General features: G+C 42.2%; 1 protein-coding gene across 2 annotated transcripts in view; it reads left to right on the top strand.

Moving 5' to 3' along the window:
- PARVB (parvin beta) overlaps positions 1-18,156 on the top strand; it is a 59,433-nt gene that overhangs the window by 20,707 nt on the left and 20,570 nt on the right. The window contains exons 1-4 of one of the 2 annotated variants that reach the window (XM_070947346.1): positions 6,084-6,146; positions 10,092-10,181; positions 11,930-12,000; positions 17,258-17,360. In XM_070947346.1, the coding sequence (XP_070803447.1) occupies positions 10,136-10,181; positions 11,930-12,000; positions 17,258-17,360 (220 nt within the window). In that variant the 5' untranslated portion in view covers positions 6,084-6,146; positions 10,092-10,135. Of the gene's footprint in view, positions 1-6,083; positions 6,147-10,091; positions 10,182-11,929; positions 12,001-17,257; positions 17,361-18,156 lie in introns of those variants that run through there. The other variant, XM_070947345.1, reaches the window with a different exon arrangement.

Here is an 18,156-nt window from a genome sequence, read left to right as displayed (position 1 = left end):
ATAAAAAACTTTTGGGGTAAAAATCTATCGTAAGATAGTTTTCTATTTAAGATACATAAATAATTTAGTTTATTCAGCATGAAATGGAGCTTAGTTATGTAGCATGAGGCTGTATGTTCTGCAACACTGGGACTATCGGAGAGTCCACAGTGGGTCAAAGGAGTAGCAGAGATGACAGTTGCTCTTTAAAAATTATGATTTAAATCGAGTTGATTTAAATCAAGCCTTTTTACTAGTGATTTAAATCATGATTTAAATTGTGATTTAAATCAACTCGATTTAAATCAAATCTACCCTGATCACAATGCTCAGTCTGCTGAGCCACCAGGCCCAGGTTTGCAATGAGTGAAGAGGTTCATCGCACAACAGTAGGTTTGGCATAGCTGCGCATGTTGATAATAAAGGGCGTGGTCAATTGTGTTGGACTTGTTCATCCTAGTGAGAAAAGATTTGCAGAATTGTGCAAGGGTAGGGATATTTATTTGGACTTCCTTAATTCTGACTTGCATTTTGCTTCCTCTGTAATGGTTCAGTGTTTGATAGCACCCAAAAATTAGCATCCCTTCTTTTAGCAGTTTTTGAGAGGCTGTGGTACTTAAGCAGCAATTTAGGGATAATTGGCTGCATGGATGGGTATTCCTTAGCTTGAAATGGTAGAGTTAGACCACTTTGTCAAAGCTAGGCTCTAAAGGTGGGTTCTTCAGCCTTGGGAAGTTTAAGAATTAAAGAGGTTTGGACTTCAGTTCCAAGAATTCTGGGAGCTGAAGTCCACACCTTTTAAATTCCTAAAGTACAGGTAGACCTCGACTTATGACCAATTGAGCCAAAAATTTATGTTGTTAAGACATTTGCTAAGCGCATACTTTTACTTTTTTAAATGAATTTTTAGAATTTTAAATTAGATTTTTTTTTTAAAAAAAAATTATGGTTAACTCTTTTACATTTTGAACATTTATACACTTTTAAATTTTAATCTTTAAACTATTAAAAAGAAACATAGCATGGAAAAAGTGACTGACACTAATGTTTGAAGAAGTATTCAGGTCCGGTTCCAATCCGGGAGAAAGGCACCGGAGACAAAATGGAGGCTGGAGGCTGATTGGAAAGAGGGTTTAATGATGAAGCAGAACCACGGAGTTGAGAGTGAGGGGTATTTATACCTTCTCTTGGGCTTTGAGCTTCCTGTTCAAGAACATGTATTCTATTGGCTGTTGTATGGGTCATAGCTGGATCTGTAGGTTGTCTGAGCCAAGCTTGGTTGAAGTTTGGAGGGTGATGCAATGAAGCAGCTTGTTGGGCAATTCCTGTTGTGACTCAGGGTTAATCCTATCCTTGTTCAGACTTTGCTGCAGGGAATTTGCTTATGAATAGAGCTAGCTATCTCTTTATCTCTTAAGTGCTGACATCTGCTGAGGGCTATTAAAGGCGAGTCTGCTTCCTGCCTCTAAAAAAAAACATGTTTCCAGGGAAATATAATATTCTGCCTTTTTAATATTTCTCAAAATATTTCATTCTCCTAAGAGAGGGGTGGGTGCTAACTTTTTATACTAGGAAGAGACTAACACTAGAAAAGAGGCATCATCAAGTGTTGACTTGACAGAACAATTAACCAGTTTAATGGTTTTCCTCCAGAAGTTGTGGATGCTCCATCACTGGAGATTTTTAAGAAGAGATTGGACAGCCATTTGTCCAGAGTGACATAGGGTCTCCTGGTTGTGCAGGGAGTTGGACTAGAAGACCTCCAAAGTCCCTTCCAACTCTGTTATTCTGTTAAAACAGAAATAGAAAAACATACATAGCAGGGGTGAAATGTTCCCAGATCAGACCGGATCGCCCGATCCAGTAGCGATTTTTCCCTGTGGTTTCGTGATCCGGTAGCGATCGCTGCCCGGGTGTCATTACTTCCTGATTTTAATCAGGAAGTAATGTTTTTTTACCTTCTGCGCATGTGCAGAAAGTTTTGCGCATGCACAGAAGGTGTGCGCACACACATGCGCACATGCGCAAGCGGAACTTCTGAACCGGTAAGGAAGGTAAGTAGATTTCACCCCTGATATATAGCATGCAAAAGTTCGTTAAGTCTAGTTTTTAAGCAATCATTAAACCACAACTTCACAAAATAGGATTCATCATGCTTTTACGTTGATCAAGAGGCAGCCATAAACAAGCACATCTCTAGTACTCCGTAAGCCTTCATGGTATACTAGTTTCAGCACATCTTCTGCATTGTTCTTCAGATATTCCTCCAGTGCCCATTTTTTCTTCTTCAGCTGTCTGGCCTGCTTGCAACAATCCAGGCCCAGCAATTTCCTTTGGTAAGTGGAGCCTGTCAACATTGCTGCATGGGTAAAGGGGCTTGATTTACGATCATTACCATTATTCGTTTTTAGACAAAAATAAAGGTGCAGAAAATGCTGCGGTAACTTTTTCCAATGCAAGCAGGGATGCTCACAAACTCTGGTTAAAACAGTCACCATGGCAGCTGCAATGATGCAGTTGACAGCATAAAGACAGCCGCAACTTCAATTGTACTGTTAAGCCCACCATCTTGATTTTTTTCACCACAGCAGGGGTGGGTTCTATTTACCTTTACTACCGGTTCGCAACGGGATCGCATGCGCAGATCGCTGATGATGACATCCGGGGTAGTGGGCGGGGCCTCCCGCTGGTTTTACTATCGGTTCTTGCGAACCGGCCTGAACCGGGGGCAACCCACCACTGCACCACAGCCTACAGATCAGAGGTGGGATTCACTTACCTTCCCTACCAGTTCGCAAATGTGAGCGCACGCAGGCTTCGCTCCCACGCACTGCCTCTGCATATACACGGCCTTCCGCGCATGCGCAGAGCTCACACAATACATCAGGGTGGGTGCACAAAGCCTCCCGCAGTCGCCACTACCGGTTTGCCCAAACCGGAGAGAACCTACTGAATCCCACCACTGCTACAGATACCCCTCAAAATGCAGTGGGGTGGGTATGGGAAAATGCAATTTCTGACCAGGAGAAAGGTGCACAGGATTCTTTCTGGAGACAGAAGATGAGATGGTTTGTTCCCTCTCCCCAGCATTTAGCAGGAATGGTGTATTCTTCTTGAAATAAATAATTTTATTAATTTATAATATGACATACAAAGAGAATACAAAAGCAAATATTAAGGAAATTAGGAAAGGAAAAAGGGAAGTGGACAGTAGGGGGAAAGCAAAGGGGGAAAAAAGGCATTGACTTCCAACTCCTTTGGTGCAGTAAAATAAGGCATTAAGATCTACCCTCAGCTTTTTACTTTTTCATAATAATAGAAACTAGCCATTACTACAACAACAAATCTATCTAATTGGTGAAACCCAAAATCAAAGTTTCATTTTTTTTCCCACCTCAAGCACAAAGTCCAGAACTGGTTTCCAAGTAGAAATGAAGGTATTTGTATTTTTTTTTCCTTTAGTCAATGCAGTCAATTTATCCATCTCTGCTAACTCCATCAGTTTTTGTAGCCATTCATCAGTTGTGGGGATCGGGGTGACCTTCCATTTCTGTGCGTTGAGTAAGTCTTGCTGCCGTCAACATATATAATGGTGTATTCTTGATTTCATCCTCCAGCACCAATGTAAAGGTTTTGCTCTCTTCTTTGTGGCCCCTGGAAAGTGGAAAGATTTTACCGATCACTTTCCAAGTTTCTTTGCTGGGTTGGCCAAATGGGATGATTGGCAAGTGTTCGTTGCCCTCTGAAGTTATGACTCTTGTCAAGTTTTTCTCTGATAATTTTTGAAGAGTAAAGAATTAAACCAGTGGCGAAATCCAAATTTGTTTACTACCGGTTCTGTGGGCGTGGCTTGTTGGGCCTGGCAGGGGAAGGTTACTGCAAAATCTCCATTCCCACCCCACTCCAGGGGAAGGATACTGCAAAATCCCCATTCCCTCCCCACTCCTGGGGGAAGGATATTGCAAAATCTCCATTCCCTCCCCACTCGGGGGCCAGCCGGAGGTGGTATTCTCCGAACTACTCAAAATTTCCGCTGCCGGTTCTCCAGAACCTGCTGGATTTCACCCCTGAATTAAATCCGTAAAATGTAAACTAGAAAGCCTTGTTTAGCAGCAATGAAATATTATTATTTTGTATTTTTAGAAAGTTTGAATCAAAGAATTAGAGATGGAGTCCCCTGTACTTAATAATCACCCAAAATGCCTGAACCAAAGGTACCTTAGATTTTCTTACTCAGGAACTCAACTAGAGTAGAGCTGAGCAGCTTACTTACTGGCTGGCCACAATCAACCAGTTGGTTGTCTAACCAACAGTTATCTGGGAGGAGTTGGACAAATAAGGCTTGTGAGGAAGAGAAGGGTTGAGGTGGCTGTGTGGTTGGTTTCTGTTTTATCGCCTTCTGACTGATCTTCCTGCAGAGTCATTTGTGTAAAGTGGGAGGGTTTTGTTCTTAGATTTCCAAATAATTGTTCTCTATAATTGCAAGCAATAGTTTTGGCTTTTGGAAATCCAGAACAGAAGCTGTTCTTGCGCGTATCTCTTCTGTCTTGGAGGGATCATCAGTTTAACAGTGAGTTGTTTGCTCTTCCTCTTCTGTTCTTTTTGCTTTAGAAGGTAGTTAAACTCTTAATTTACCTCAGACCGAGATGGCGAACCTATGGCACACGTGCCAGAGGTGGCACGCAGCACCCTCGCTGGGCACGCGAGCTGTCACCCCAGTTCAGCTCCACTGCGAATGTATATGCGCCTCCCACCGGCCAGGTCTCCCGGTCTCTGCTGTGCATGCGCGGGGGTGGGGCGCGTGCGTGGGGGTCCATGTGTGCATGCACGGGGGCTGCATGTGCATGCACTGGGGTGGGGTGCATGCACGGGGGGCAGGGCACATGTCTGGGAGATGGGGTGCATGCAGGGGGCCATGCACGCATTGCATTTTGGGGGTTCATGCATTCGCGTGTGTACATGTGCACTTTGGGCACTCGGTCCGGAAAAGGTTAGCCATCACTGACCTAAGACTTACATTACAAGAGGGGATGCTAGAGTTAGTTAACACTCAGTGGTGGGTTCCTCCCGGTTCGGTCCGGTTCGGCCAAGCCGGTAGCGGTGACGATATGACGTCACTGAACCGGTTCTCCCACCTCTCCACCCACCCACGTTATTCTTACCTTTTATTTGGTCCCACCCCCAATCTATTGCTGCCTCCTGAGTCCCAGCTGATGACTAGAGGGAAAAAAACTGTTTAAAAAAACTGCCGCAGGGCTTCAAAGGGCCGTCCTACAGCTGATCAGTGTTAAAAGCAAACAAATGAGTCGGGTTGTAAGTGCGAGGACTGGTCGTAAGTGTGAGGACCTTCCAGAAATGACTCTGACCAGCTAGCCACGCCCAGCTAGTCACATGACCTCCAAGCCACACCCACAAAATAAGCCACGCCCACAGAACCGGTAGTAAAAAAAATAATTTAACAATGAAGATAGAGATGGAATAGTCCTTGCCAAATTTGGAAGCAGTTTGTCATTTCCATTTTTTTTTTAAATTACCCATCTAGATTTATGAGCAGCCTTCCATCCAAATAACCAATGTGAGGTTCAACAGTGCTTCACTTTTTAAGATCAGCAAAGATTGGCTGGGTGTTACAGTACTTAGGACATGGCTTCATCTGGTGCTTTTTTTGCTTCACAAGAACCCACAATAAAGATGCAATTGTATTTTAATCTTAGCCCTGCACAGGCACTCTCTAAGAATCAGACGTGATTGGAAGAAAAAAAAAATCTAAGCATTTTTCAACCTTGGCAATTTTGAGATAAAATATTAAATATTTCAACTCCTAGAATTTCCCAGCCAATATGTGTTTTTAAATCCAGCCATCATTCTTCCATAAACAGAGCTTGAGTTTCTTTTCTTACAAAGGCCAAATTGATTTGAAAGTTTTGTTTCTGAAATTTGGCTCTGTGATCGTTCATTGACCGAGGGAAGTCAAATCTCATCATGCTATTCTGAACCCTCTTCTTATAGGTCTCTTTCATAGATGCTTTTTATCAAAGGGGATCCATTCTATGAGGCTTTGGTCTACCTGATCATGTTTATTTACACAAAGGCCAATGTTACTAAACCCTGAAAGAGATCTGGAGAAAATTTCTGACAAAGCCAGTTGTTTGGTTTATTTCTTGCTTGTAAGTACAGTAGTAGTCTTGCAACTTGTGATGAGTTGACATTTCTAAATAGCTGATTCTTGCTTGTTCTGGAGAAATGGCTTGAAATGGAGAAAACATCAGAAAAAATGACAGTAAAAAGAATGATGCTTGTTCCTGTTTGCAGAGCTGTCACTGATAAAATAGCAAAGTTCAATGCTTTGACTCTCCATAAATCAAACACTTTGTTTGCATCCTGTATTATTATTATTTTTAAAAATGGGTTGTTTATGCATAGCGTTCTATTTTTTTATACTTAATTTTTTTATTTTTTATAATCAAAATATCAAATCTATGCATGTACAGTGTGGCACCTGTACGTTCTAATACAAATAAAACTAATCAAGTTTATCATAATCCTTACATTCAATCTGCTTGTATATTTCTAATAATGCATATTTATATTAAGTTATAATCTATCATTGTTTAATTATTCCACATTTTCTCTTGTCATTACTTTCATTTTATGATGTAAAAAAGTATATGCTAATGTTCCCCCTTTTCTTATTTCTATCACTTATTCTAGCTTTTGATCATATCACCCTTTGTTAAGAAGCTTTTTCTTTCTTTCTTATCTAACTTCTAATCATGTCACCTACTTTAAAAAAAAGGAAAAAAGGAGAAGAAGAAGAGAGCGAGAGAAAAGGAAAAGTAACTCAGGACAACAACAGAAGAAAATAATAAAAATCATCCATCTATCATCTCTTGCCTGCTTCAATACTTGTTATGCTTTACAAAAAAAATAGGAAAGAAGAAGAGTAAATCAAGACAACAATATAAAAACAAAAAGGAAATTATCTATCCATCGTCCCTTGCCCGCTTCAATACTTTAGTTGCTGTATGCATAGCATTCTAATTGATGGTAAAACTGAGGTCTTTTTGAGTTGGTAAAGTTCTCCATCCCAGCTTGATTTACTCAGAGAGCACTTGTGTCCCATAATTAGCTGCTCTATTCAGTGGCTTCACAGCAGCTGCTGTTTTTCAATGCTGTGAAGTTCAGATCTTAGACCAGAAATAACTGCAGCTAAAATTAAATAGTACTTATCATCTAGCTTCTTTTGAATATCCAGATTACCATTCATAGAAACTCATTTGTAGAGACAATGTAGAAAACAGCTGCACTTAATTTTCAGGGGCTATTGACTTTTTAAGGGCAAGATTTTTAGATTGCTTTGCAAAGGAACTTGTCCTTGTTTGCATAAGATAATGTTGTATTGTATTGACTTTTTGGAGAGGAGGAGAAGACAGATTTCAAAGTTGAATACTTAACTTTGTGTTCTGTGTTTCCGCCTGTGTTTCCTGAAAAGTATTCTCTTCGGGATAATGTCCTGTAAAGCACTATGGAGCTGTATATAAATTTAAGAGCTATTGCTGCAATGATGATCTATCTATCTAATAGATGATCCCCGTCTATTCTCTGCCTCCCAAGTCCCAGCTGATTGGGAGGAAATGGGGATTTTGCAGTAACCTTCTCTTGGATTGGGGAGGGAATGGAGATTTTATAGTATTGTTCCCCTGGAGTGGGGTGGGAATGGAAATGTTACAGTATCCTTCCCCTGCCACGCCCACCAAGCCACGCCCACCAAGCCACACCCACAGAACCGGTAGTAAAAAATTTTTGAAACCCACCAGTGTCCTGCAGGCCTTCCTTCCGCTGTCATGGGCATTTGATGAGCAGTGGGTTAATCTCCATGGATTAGTAGCTAGAAGCCCTGTTCACACTCAGAGAGAATGGCAGCTATTTAGCTTCTGTGTAAAGCTTCCATTCTTCTTGAGTTTCACTCAGTCTTGCCAGGTTATCTTCTTTTACACCCTTCGCCTCTGCTGGGAGTTGCCATTGCTTCTGGAATCACTTGTGACCAAGTCAAACCAAGTTGGTCGGTCAGTTTCTGTCACGCTCCTCACCTCCTTTGGACCGGCAACTCTGCTTTTCGGTAGGAGGCAACCTTAATGCTCCAGGGTGCTAGTATGGCACTTCAGCTTTGTAAAAAATGCATGAAAACAATATGAGTGAATGCCTGCTGTGTGAGTTAGCTGCATGAGGGAGATCTTGCAGACACCTGGACCTTTCTCTGGTAGCATAAAGCCTGATCTTTGCCATACTGGGCAAACGTGCAAATGGGTTGTGCGGAGAAAACACACTTGCATTTCTCTGCCTCCTCCCTCCCCCCCCCCAGCTCGCTCTAGGACAGTAACAAGAAGAGGATAGCTTTGTGTTGTGATTTATTTTTAGTTCCACATTCTTGATTCAGCTTCTGAGCATGGGGATTGCATTGGGAAATACTGGGTGGGTGCTGCTGTTTATATCGTGCAGAGACTTTTTTTTTTTTTTTTTTGCTTTAATTTATATGCCGCCCTTCTCCGGAGACTCAGGGCGGCTTACAATGCATTAAGCAATAGCCTTCATACTTTTGTATATTTATACAAAGCTTATTGCCCCCACAAACTGGGTCCTCAATTTACCTACCTTAGAAAGGATGGAAAGCTGAGTCAACTTTGAGCCTGGTGAATATTTGGAGGAATAAAGCAGATTGCTTAATACACCCCTTTCGTATGCTGCCCACTCAGTGGTGAAATCCATTTTTTTTTTACTACCGGTTCTGTGGGTGTGGCTTGGTGGGCGTGATGTGGCTTGGTGGGCGTGGCTTAGGTGTGGCAGCGGAAGGATACTACAAAATCTCCATTCCCACCCCACTCCAGGGGAAGGATACTGCAAAATCCCCATTCCCTCTCCACTCTGGGGCCAGCCAGAGGTGGCATTTGCCGATTCTCCGAACTACTCAAAGTTTCTGCTACTGGTTCTCCAGAACCTGCTGGATTTCACCCCTGTGCCCACTTACATGCTTAGTTTGCAGTTTGAATGTTGCTCTTGTTTCAAGGTTATAAAGATACTAAGAATTTTACGTGACTTGAAAGTAGTATGCTTATTTAGTATCCTATGTCAATCACTGGGTGTTGTACCTTATGGTTTATAATTATCATATTTTATGGTTATGATCATGATTTATCACTTGTTTGTATGTACGCTGAGAGCTTAAGCGCTGGAGGCAAATTCCTTGTGTGTCCAATCATATGTGGCCAATAAAGAATTCTGTTCTAGAATTGCTCAAGTCTTTCCACAAGATGAGAGCACAATGATTTACGTTTGATTTACCCTTCCAATATATTATCAGAATTAGCCACAGCCACTTGAGGAAGAATGAAAAGAGGTAAAATAAAAATGGGGGGAAAAAACCTTCAAAATTTGCAGAATAGTTATGGACTGTAATAAACAGTTTATTGGCTTACATGGCTTAGGACCTGGTTATTTACGGGACCACCTACTACCACTAATAGCCTCCCACTGGCCGGTACGCTCTCATAGAGAGGGGCTCCTCCGGGTGCCGTCGGCCAAACAATGTCGACTGGCGGCCCCTAAGGGGAGAGCCTTCTCTGTGGGGGCACCTACTATCTGGAACAAGCTCCCTCCGGAGATACGGAGGATCCCGGATCTGCGCACCTTCTGCTGCGCTCTTAAGACCTTTTTATTCCACCAGGTGGGCCTGGCCTAATTTTTTCCCTCTTTTTAATTACGCAAATTTTAAATTGGTTTTAAATGATTGGGGTTTTAATATGTCTTGGGCCAAATTTGTTTAATTCGATTTTACTTTGTTTTTAAATTTTGTATTTATGTGTTTTTACTGTTTGGCTGTTCACCGCCCTGAGTCCTTCGGGAGTAGGGCAGTATATAAATTAAATAAATAAAAATAAATAAATAAAATAAACAGTTACTCTAGAAAGTGGAGGTGTTTAGCGTAACTGCAGTCAGTCCATTCAATCCAAGCAAAGAGAAACACAATCTATGAAGCATTTGTCTCCAAGTAGAAATAAATCTAATTTTAAGCTATATATAATTAACAAATATTTTGGACCTTTCCATTCTTTCAGTGTCTGATCTGCAAGAAGAAGGTAAAAATGCTATCAATGCTCCGATGTCCCCTGCTACAACTGATCTTCATCCAGAAGATACATTGCTAGGTATGTATGAATGCAACATCATAGACTTATGATGTGAGCAAAAGAGTTTTGTTTTCTCTGTGTGCTAATTGGAAAGGACTAGGGGTGGGCTTCAGATCCTTTAGCAATGGGTTCGCTGCCTTGTTGCTGGGTGGGCGTGGCCTAGTTGACCTGCACCATGGTGGGAGGGTGGGTTTTGCCCTCCCCAGGCTTCAGAGGCTTTTCTCGAGCCTCTGGGAGGGCGAAAACTGCTTTCCCCGGGGGCCAGAAAGAGGCCCGTTTCCAGACTTCTGCAACTTCCAGGAGGCCCGTTTTTTGCCCTCCCCAGGCTCCGGAGGCTTTCCTTGAGCCTCCAGGAGGGCAAAAACAGCTTCCCCCGGGGTCCGGAGGCCCTCCGGAGGCCGGAAACAGGTCCATTTCCGAACTTCTGGAACCTCTGGTAGGCCTGTTTTTGCCCTTCCAAACCCTCCGCGAGGCCCCTGCACTTACCTGGAATGATGAAGGGGCCGTGTGGAGACTCCTGGGAGGGGCGGGGTGGGGCAGGTGTGGCCAGCCAGGGGTGGCATTTGGGGGTTCACCAAACCCCGGCAATCCTTGGCTAGAGGATCGCCTGAACCGTGCCGAACCCCCAGGAGCCCACCCCTAGAAAGGACCGATGATAGGATGCTCCAGGATCCTATCTCTAGCTCAAATTGTGTTAATCAACATGAGGTTTCTGAATTAAAATCAACAGTTCACTAATATAAGGACTGGTGTCTTCATATATGCTTCCCCCCCCCCCCACACGTGCAATCCAAAATTATTTTTTTATCAATGACTTTACCCAGATCCGGAACAAAAATAATCTAAATTAGGGCTAAACCAAGGTTGAAATTATTTTCAAAATTTGTGAGTTTTCTATAGCTTTCTTTGGATTTAGATTAAGTACCTTCTGAGCCATACCCTGATACGAGTCTAATCCAGTACTTAATCCTGGGTAAAAATGCAGGCTACTGCATTTATATGGAAGTATGGCTAGAGAAAGAGGATGGGTTTTTTTTAATTCTCTCTTTGCTTCCTCCTTCTGTTGCCTTTGGAAAAGTCCTGTTTTGAGGGCCACAAGGGTTACGTCTTCTGTAAGCAACCCTGCGTTGCATATCACATATTCCTTGGGTGTTCCAATCGCACTTGGCCAATAAAAAATTCTATTCTATTCATGCTATGAGGCAACCAGCTTAAAAAAGGCTACTGGTTCCTTCAAACTGGTATTTCTGACAATCAGCTGTGCAGCAGGGTTTAGCTGTGCTAGAAAGCAGAAAATCCTGCTTTCTAGCAAAGCTAAATAGTGCGCCACAGCTGATTTCCCCCCTCGCTGTTCTACTTACCTTCCCAAGCTTCCTTTTGGATTTCTGGTGGCAAGCTGTTCCGCTGGTTAATTGCCCTCACTGTTAGGAAGTTTTTCCTTAATTCCAAGTTGCTTCTCTCCTTTGTTAGTTTCCATCCATTGTTTCTTGTCTTGCCTTCTGGTGCTTTGGAAAACAAATTGACCCCCACTTCTTTGTGGCGGCCCCTCAGATACTGGAATACTGCTATCATGTCACTGCTAATCCTTCTTTTCTTTAGACCGGCCATACCCAATTTAGATAATTGGACGTCCTTTTCCGGTTTATGAAATGACTTGTTTTTTGCCATTTATAAATCAGATGTCTTTTAATAGCAATTTCTGAAGCCATGTGCTTGTGTTTGTGCCACGGTGTCTTTAATGAGGGGCTTCTTTTTGAAATTGCCAGAGGAAAATGAAGAACGTACCATGATAGACCCCACTTCAAAGGAGGATGCCAAGTTTAAAGAACTTATCAAGGTGAGGAAGACTTCAAGGCAGAGGTTTGCCTTCCTTTGATGTAGTCTACCTTAAGATGAAAGTGCTTTGATTTTGCATTTCGGGTAACACAGAAAAACGACTGCTGTGCCTCCCTGGAAAATATATTTGGAGAAACTGTCACAGGAGAAGCCATTATAAAGTAATAAATTTTAGATAGTAAATCCACTGTATTTCTTGTCCTCATTTTTATCCAGGAAGGAAGCTTTAGTAGGATACATTAAAAAGAAAATCCATGTGCGTGCCTCGAAGAATGGACAGTAGCAGAGCTGGTATTCAACAGGTTCTGACCAGTTCTGGACAACTGGTAGCGGAAATGTTGAGTAATTCGGAGAACTGCTAAATACCACCTCTGACTGGCCCCACCCCCCATCTATTCTTTGCCTCCCGAGTCCCTGCTGATTGGGAGGAAATGCAGTAACCTTCCCCTGGAGAAGGGAGGGAAGTGAGATTTTACAGTATCCTTCCCCTGAAGTGGGATGGGAATGGAGATTTTACAGTATCCTTTGCACAGGTTCGCCTGGTGCACCAATTGCGACCCTACTTGGATCAGGAGGCTCTCCTCACAGTCACTCACGCCCTTGTCACCTCATGGTTAGATTATTGCAACGCGCTCTACATGGGGCTACCCTTGAAAAGTGTTCGGAGACTTCAGTTGGTCCAGAACGCAGCCGCGCGAGCTGTCGTGGGTGCACCTAGGTACACCCACATTACACCAATTCTCCGCGAGCTGCACTGGCTCCCTATTGGTCTCCGGTCACAATTCAAGGTGTTGGTTATTACCTTTAAAGCCCTACATGGCTCAGGGCCAGGTTATCTTTGAGACCGCCTTTTACCGCATAGCTCCCAGCGACCGGTAAGATCCCACAGAGTTGGTGTCCTCCGGGTCCCGTCAGCTGAACAGTGCCGGCTGGCGGGCCCACGGGGGATGGCTGCCCCATCTCTCTGGAACCAGTTACCTCCTGAGATCCGGACCATCCCCACCCTATTGGCCTTCCGAAAAGCGGTGAAGACCTGGCTTTTCCGGCAGGCCTGGGGTCGTTGATCTCGCTGTTGCGATCTGGCGAGATCCGGCCGTGAATGGTGTGAATGGGTTTTAATTGTTTTTAATGTTTTAATTTTTAATGTTTTTATATATGGTTTTTAATTGCATTGTAAGCCACCTTGAGTTTTTGGAAAAAGGCTGAATTAATAAATAATTATAAATAATAAATCCTTCCCTGCCACACCCACCAAGCCACACCCACCAAGCCATGCTACGCTCACAGAACCAGTAGTGAAAGTTTTTGAATCCCACCACTGGACAGTAGGACTAAAATCAAAGAGAAAAGAAATCCTTGAATCAAAAACTTAAGCTAAAAATATTATCTGATTTATATTAGTATTTTCAGATGTGCTATCTTTTTTATTTCTCTATCCTTCTCTTAATTTTGGGAAGAGATGAGATGTGGTAGATGTTCACTTGTATTTCTCCTGTGGAGAGGTTTAGGAAATTGAATTGTGATAGAAGAAACCTACTACATTATGCTTAGGGTGTTTGTTGTGCCAATCTTGGAAACGTGAGTACTTTCCTCTCTGTTGATTTACAGAGCAAACTGTAGGTTGGTGTATTGGGAAGGAAATCTCCCTTGGTTGGAGGGCAGCCCAGCAAGAAAATATTATGCATACAGAATGCTGACTGAGGAAATAATAAACAAAATAATAATCTATCAAGTGGATGAAAAATGGCATAAAAACGATAGCCAGCTTCCAGGATGACAGCAATGCTTTTTGCTAGTCAATTCAGGAAAATAGATTGAAGGTTTAACAACCTTCAATCAGTTCTGGTGTGGACTATTGTAATGCTCTCTACATGGGGCTCCCCTTGGGGTGCACCCAGAGGCTCCAACTGGTGCAGAATGCGGCCGCGCGGGGGATTATGGGAGCGACGGGGCGCTCCCATGTGACTCCTCTCCTGCGCGAGCTGCATTGGCTTCCGGTGGACTTCTGGGTGCACTTCAAGGTGTTGGTGATCACCTTTACAGCGCTCCATGGCTTAGGGCCGGGGTACTTACGGGACCGCCTTCTGCCACCAATTGCCTCCCACCGGCCAGTTCGCTCCCACAGAGAGGGCCTCCTCAGGGTGCTGTCGGCCAGACAATGTCGGCTGGCGACCCCCAGGGGGAGAGCCTTCTCTGTGGTGGCACCTACCCTCTGGAACAATCTACCCTCAGAGATACGAGTGATCCCAGACCTCTGGACTTTTCGTTGGGGCCCTTAAAACCTATTTTTTTCAGTTAGCCAGGCTGTCCTGATTTTATGGTTGGTTTTAAAATTTGATATTGATTTTAATTGAAATGTTTTAGATTATGGGCCAAATTTTATTTAATTATTTTAAATCTATTTTAACTTTTGTGTACAAATAAATAAATAAATAAATAAATAAATAAATAAATAAATAAATAAATAAATAAATATCTTGCAGATTTTGATCACCTCCTGTGGACACCGCGGTTTATTTATTTATTTATTTTTCAAAATCTGCAAGATTGTGCATGTGAAATCCTATTTGAAGCCCCACCTTTTCTTGTACAAAGACTTCAGTTGTGAAGCTGCACTCATCACCTTGCAGAGTTTTGACAAGCATATGCCACCTGGGCTCCCCTACTTAAGAGCAACAGCATTCTGTCTTCAGGATTGTCTGGGACGGGTGAAATGTAAAATTTGTTACTACCGGTTCTGTGGGCGTGGCTTGGTGAGGGGGGTAATGTGACTGGGGTGGGCGTGGCCAACTTTTTTTTTTTTTAACATTTCAAAGCATTTTTTCTAATGCGCGATCATCAGAGGCTTTTTTTTTTTACTTTTAAAAGCATTTTTTCGTCGGAAGAGGTTGTAGAAAAAATGCTTTTAAAAGTTAAAAAAAAAAAGCCTCTGATGATCGTGCGGTTCAGCTGGGCATTGGCGGGGGGGCGCGCGCAGGGATTTTTGCTACTGGTTCTCTGAACCACCCGCCACCATCGCTACCGGCTCGGGCGATCCACTCTGAACTGGGAGCATTTCACCCCTGGTCTGGGACGCTACATATCGTCTTCATGATCTGTTTTCCTTGTTGCCTTCTGGGAGGAAGCTTTGTGGTATCTGAAGCAGAACGTCCAGATTCAAGTCACAGTTTTGTTCCATATAGCATCAACCTTGCTTTTATTTATATCTATATATCTACCAGTATATATCTATATCTATATCTATATCTATATCTATATCTATATCTATATCTATATCTATATCTATATCTATATCTATATCTATATCTATATCTATCTATCTATCTATCTATCTATCTATCTATCTATCTATCTATCTTTAAAGAAGAATAGAATAGAATAGAATAGAATAGAATAGAATAGAATAGAATAGAATAGAATAGAATAGAATAGAATTCTTTATTGGCCAAATGTGATTGGATACACAAGGAATTTGTCTTTGGTGCATAAGCTCTCAGTGTACATAAAAAGACAAGATACATTCGACAAGAATCATAAGGTACAACACTTAATGTTGTCATAGGATACAAATAAGCAATCGAATCATGCTAGGAAACAATCAATATAAATCGTAAGGATACAAGCAACAAAGTTACAGTCATACAGTCATAAGTGGGAGGAGATGGGTGATGGGAACGATGAGAAGATTAATAGTAATGCAGCCTTAGTGAATAGTTTGACAATGTTGAGGGAATTATTTGTTTAGCAGGGTGATGGCGTTCGGGAAAAAACAGTCCTTGTATCTATCTGTCTGTCTGTCTATCTATCTATCTATCTATCTATCTATCTATCTATCTATCTATCTATCTATCTATCTCCATACATAGATACATACATACATACACACACATGTATGTGTGTGTATGTGTGTATGTGTGTACAATAGCATATGTATATGTGTGTTATGAATGGGTATGGGTAGATATATACTTTTGAGAGCAGGCGATGTAATTTCTTTTTTAATGGCCAGTGGGCCAGTGCACTCAAGGTAAAAAATGACAACAAAGGTTATCTTATCATCTTATTTGAATTGCTCTGTATATTTCTTGATAGAATTCCTTTTGTGCAGAAGCATGGCTCAAATTGTATAGGTATGTATGTATGTATGTATGTATGTATGTATGTATGTATTTATACTCAGCCTTCCATCCTTCTGAGGTGGGTAAAATGAGGACCCAGATTGTTGGGGGCAATAGGCTGACTGTGTAAATTGCTTAGAGAGGGCTGTAAAGCACTGTGAAACAGTATATAAGTCTAAGTGCTATTGCTATTTATCCATCCACCCATCTATCAAATTTATGTGCTGTCCATCTTGTCCAAAGTTGACTCTGGGTGGCTTACAAATTTTAAAACTAGGACACATTAAAATAATAAAGAAAAAATAACGACAGTAATAAATAAAAAGATACAGAGAAGGGAAAGGGAAACATAAAGCATATGAGAAGATATCTCATTAACTTACAGTGGTTCAGGATGTTTTTTTTCGTAGATTGTACTTAATAAAAATGCAGTTTCATTTCAAATTGGAATATAAATTCCATTTTTTTTTTCATTGTAATGTGTATAACTTTCCAGTACTTTGGTGGTGGGTGGGGGATTTACAGAGTGGTGAAATCTAAAATTTGTTACTACCGGTTCTGTGGGCGTGGCTTGGTAGTGGGGGTGGGGGTAATGTGATGGTGGGCGTGGCCATTTTTTTTTTACTTTTAAAACCATTTTTTCAACGACCTCTTTGGTGAAGAGGTTGTAAAAAAATACTTTCAAAAGGCTCTGACGATCCCAGCTGAGTTGCCTGATCGGCAGAGGCTTTTTTTCTTTTAAATGCCTCTGACGATTAAGCAACTCAGCTTGGATCGTCAGAGGCATTTAAAAGAAAAAAAGCCTCTGATGATCGCACGGCTCAGCTGGGCATGGGGGGGGGGCAGGGATTTTTGCTACCGGTTCTCCGAACAACCCGCCTCCATCGCTACCGGATCGGGTGATCTGGTCTGAACCAGGAGCATTTCACCCCTGGATTTACTCCTCCACCACATATGATAAAAATCGTCCTTCTGTTTATGACATTTCCAACAATTACTGCATGATTTTCTCTCTAGATATTATGAATGGTCACTAAATGAACTGTTGTAAGTTGACGACTACCTGGATTCAGTTGCTTTCCTCATAGAATTCTTTAGACGACTTGAATAATTTTTTTGTCCTCGTTCACCATTGTCCAGGTTTTGATCGACTGGATAAATGATGTCTTGGTTGAAGAAAGGATAATTGTCAAACAGCTTGAAGAAGACGTCTATGATGGGCAAGTGCTACAGAAATTGCTAGGTGAGGTGTTATGTGTGAAAATGGTGGATGGTCTGGATTAGGGAAACCGATTTAAATTTTGACTTAATTATGTTCCTTTTATGAAATGTCCTTTTGCAGTTGTGCACTGGTGATGCTATATGGTGCTATGTGGCTTAGAACAGGAAGCCAACAAGTTTAATACATCTGCTTATAATTCTCATGGTATCGTTGAGTCTGGTGTCTAACTTACTACCATGTTTCCCCAAAAATAAGACCCTGCCTTTATAATTTTTTTTGCCACCGAAAAAGGCACCAGGTCTTATTTTCAGGGGGGGCGGGAATGTCATCCACTGACTCACCTCACTTGCATGTGTCGCCCCTGGCCACCTTTTCACTGTCAGAGGTCTTCAGGAACTTCTTCCGTGGCCGGCAAGGCTGGCAAGGTTTTCCTGAAGGCCTCTGCAGCCGATAACAGAGCTCCGGATCGATCCACAGCTCTGTTATTGACTTCAAATACCTCCAGGAAAGCCTTGCCAGCTGCACAACAAATGGGTCAGCAAGGCAGATGTCAGGGTGTGCGAGGCCTGGCTGCAATTGCCGAAGGTAAGTAGTAGGGCAGCTCCAATCCCCACCCTAACTTAATTTTTACCCATGCACCCTGGAGTGGGCGGGGTCTTAATTACACCTTATTTTGGGAGAGTAGGGCTTATATTGGGTGCATGTGTAAAAATCAAGCTAGGGCTTATTTTTGGGGTAGGTCGTATTTTCGGAGAAACATGGTAGTATGGCAGCTGTTAAATCATCAGGGGCACAGTATTCTGGGGTGGAGTAGACC

Source organism: Pituophis catenifer, unplaced genomic scaffold, assembly GCF_029215685.1.
Source record: "Pituophis catenifer annectens isolate HBS135680 unplaced genomic scaffold, rPitCat1.0.hap2 SCAF_7, whole genome shotgun sequence".
In the NCBI taxonomy this organism is placed as follows: Eukaryota; Metazoa; Chordata; class Lepidosauria; order Squamata; family Colubridae; genus Pituophis; species Pituophis catenifer.
The sequence above is the reverse complement of the archived record's forward strand: the minus strand, read 5'-3'. Positions and strand labels throughout refer to the sequence as shown.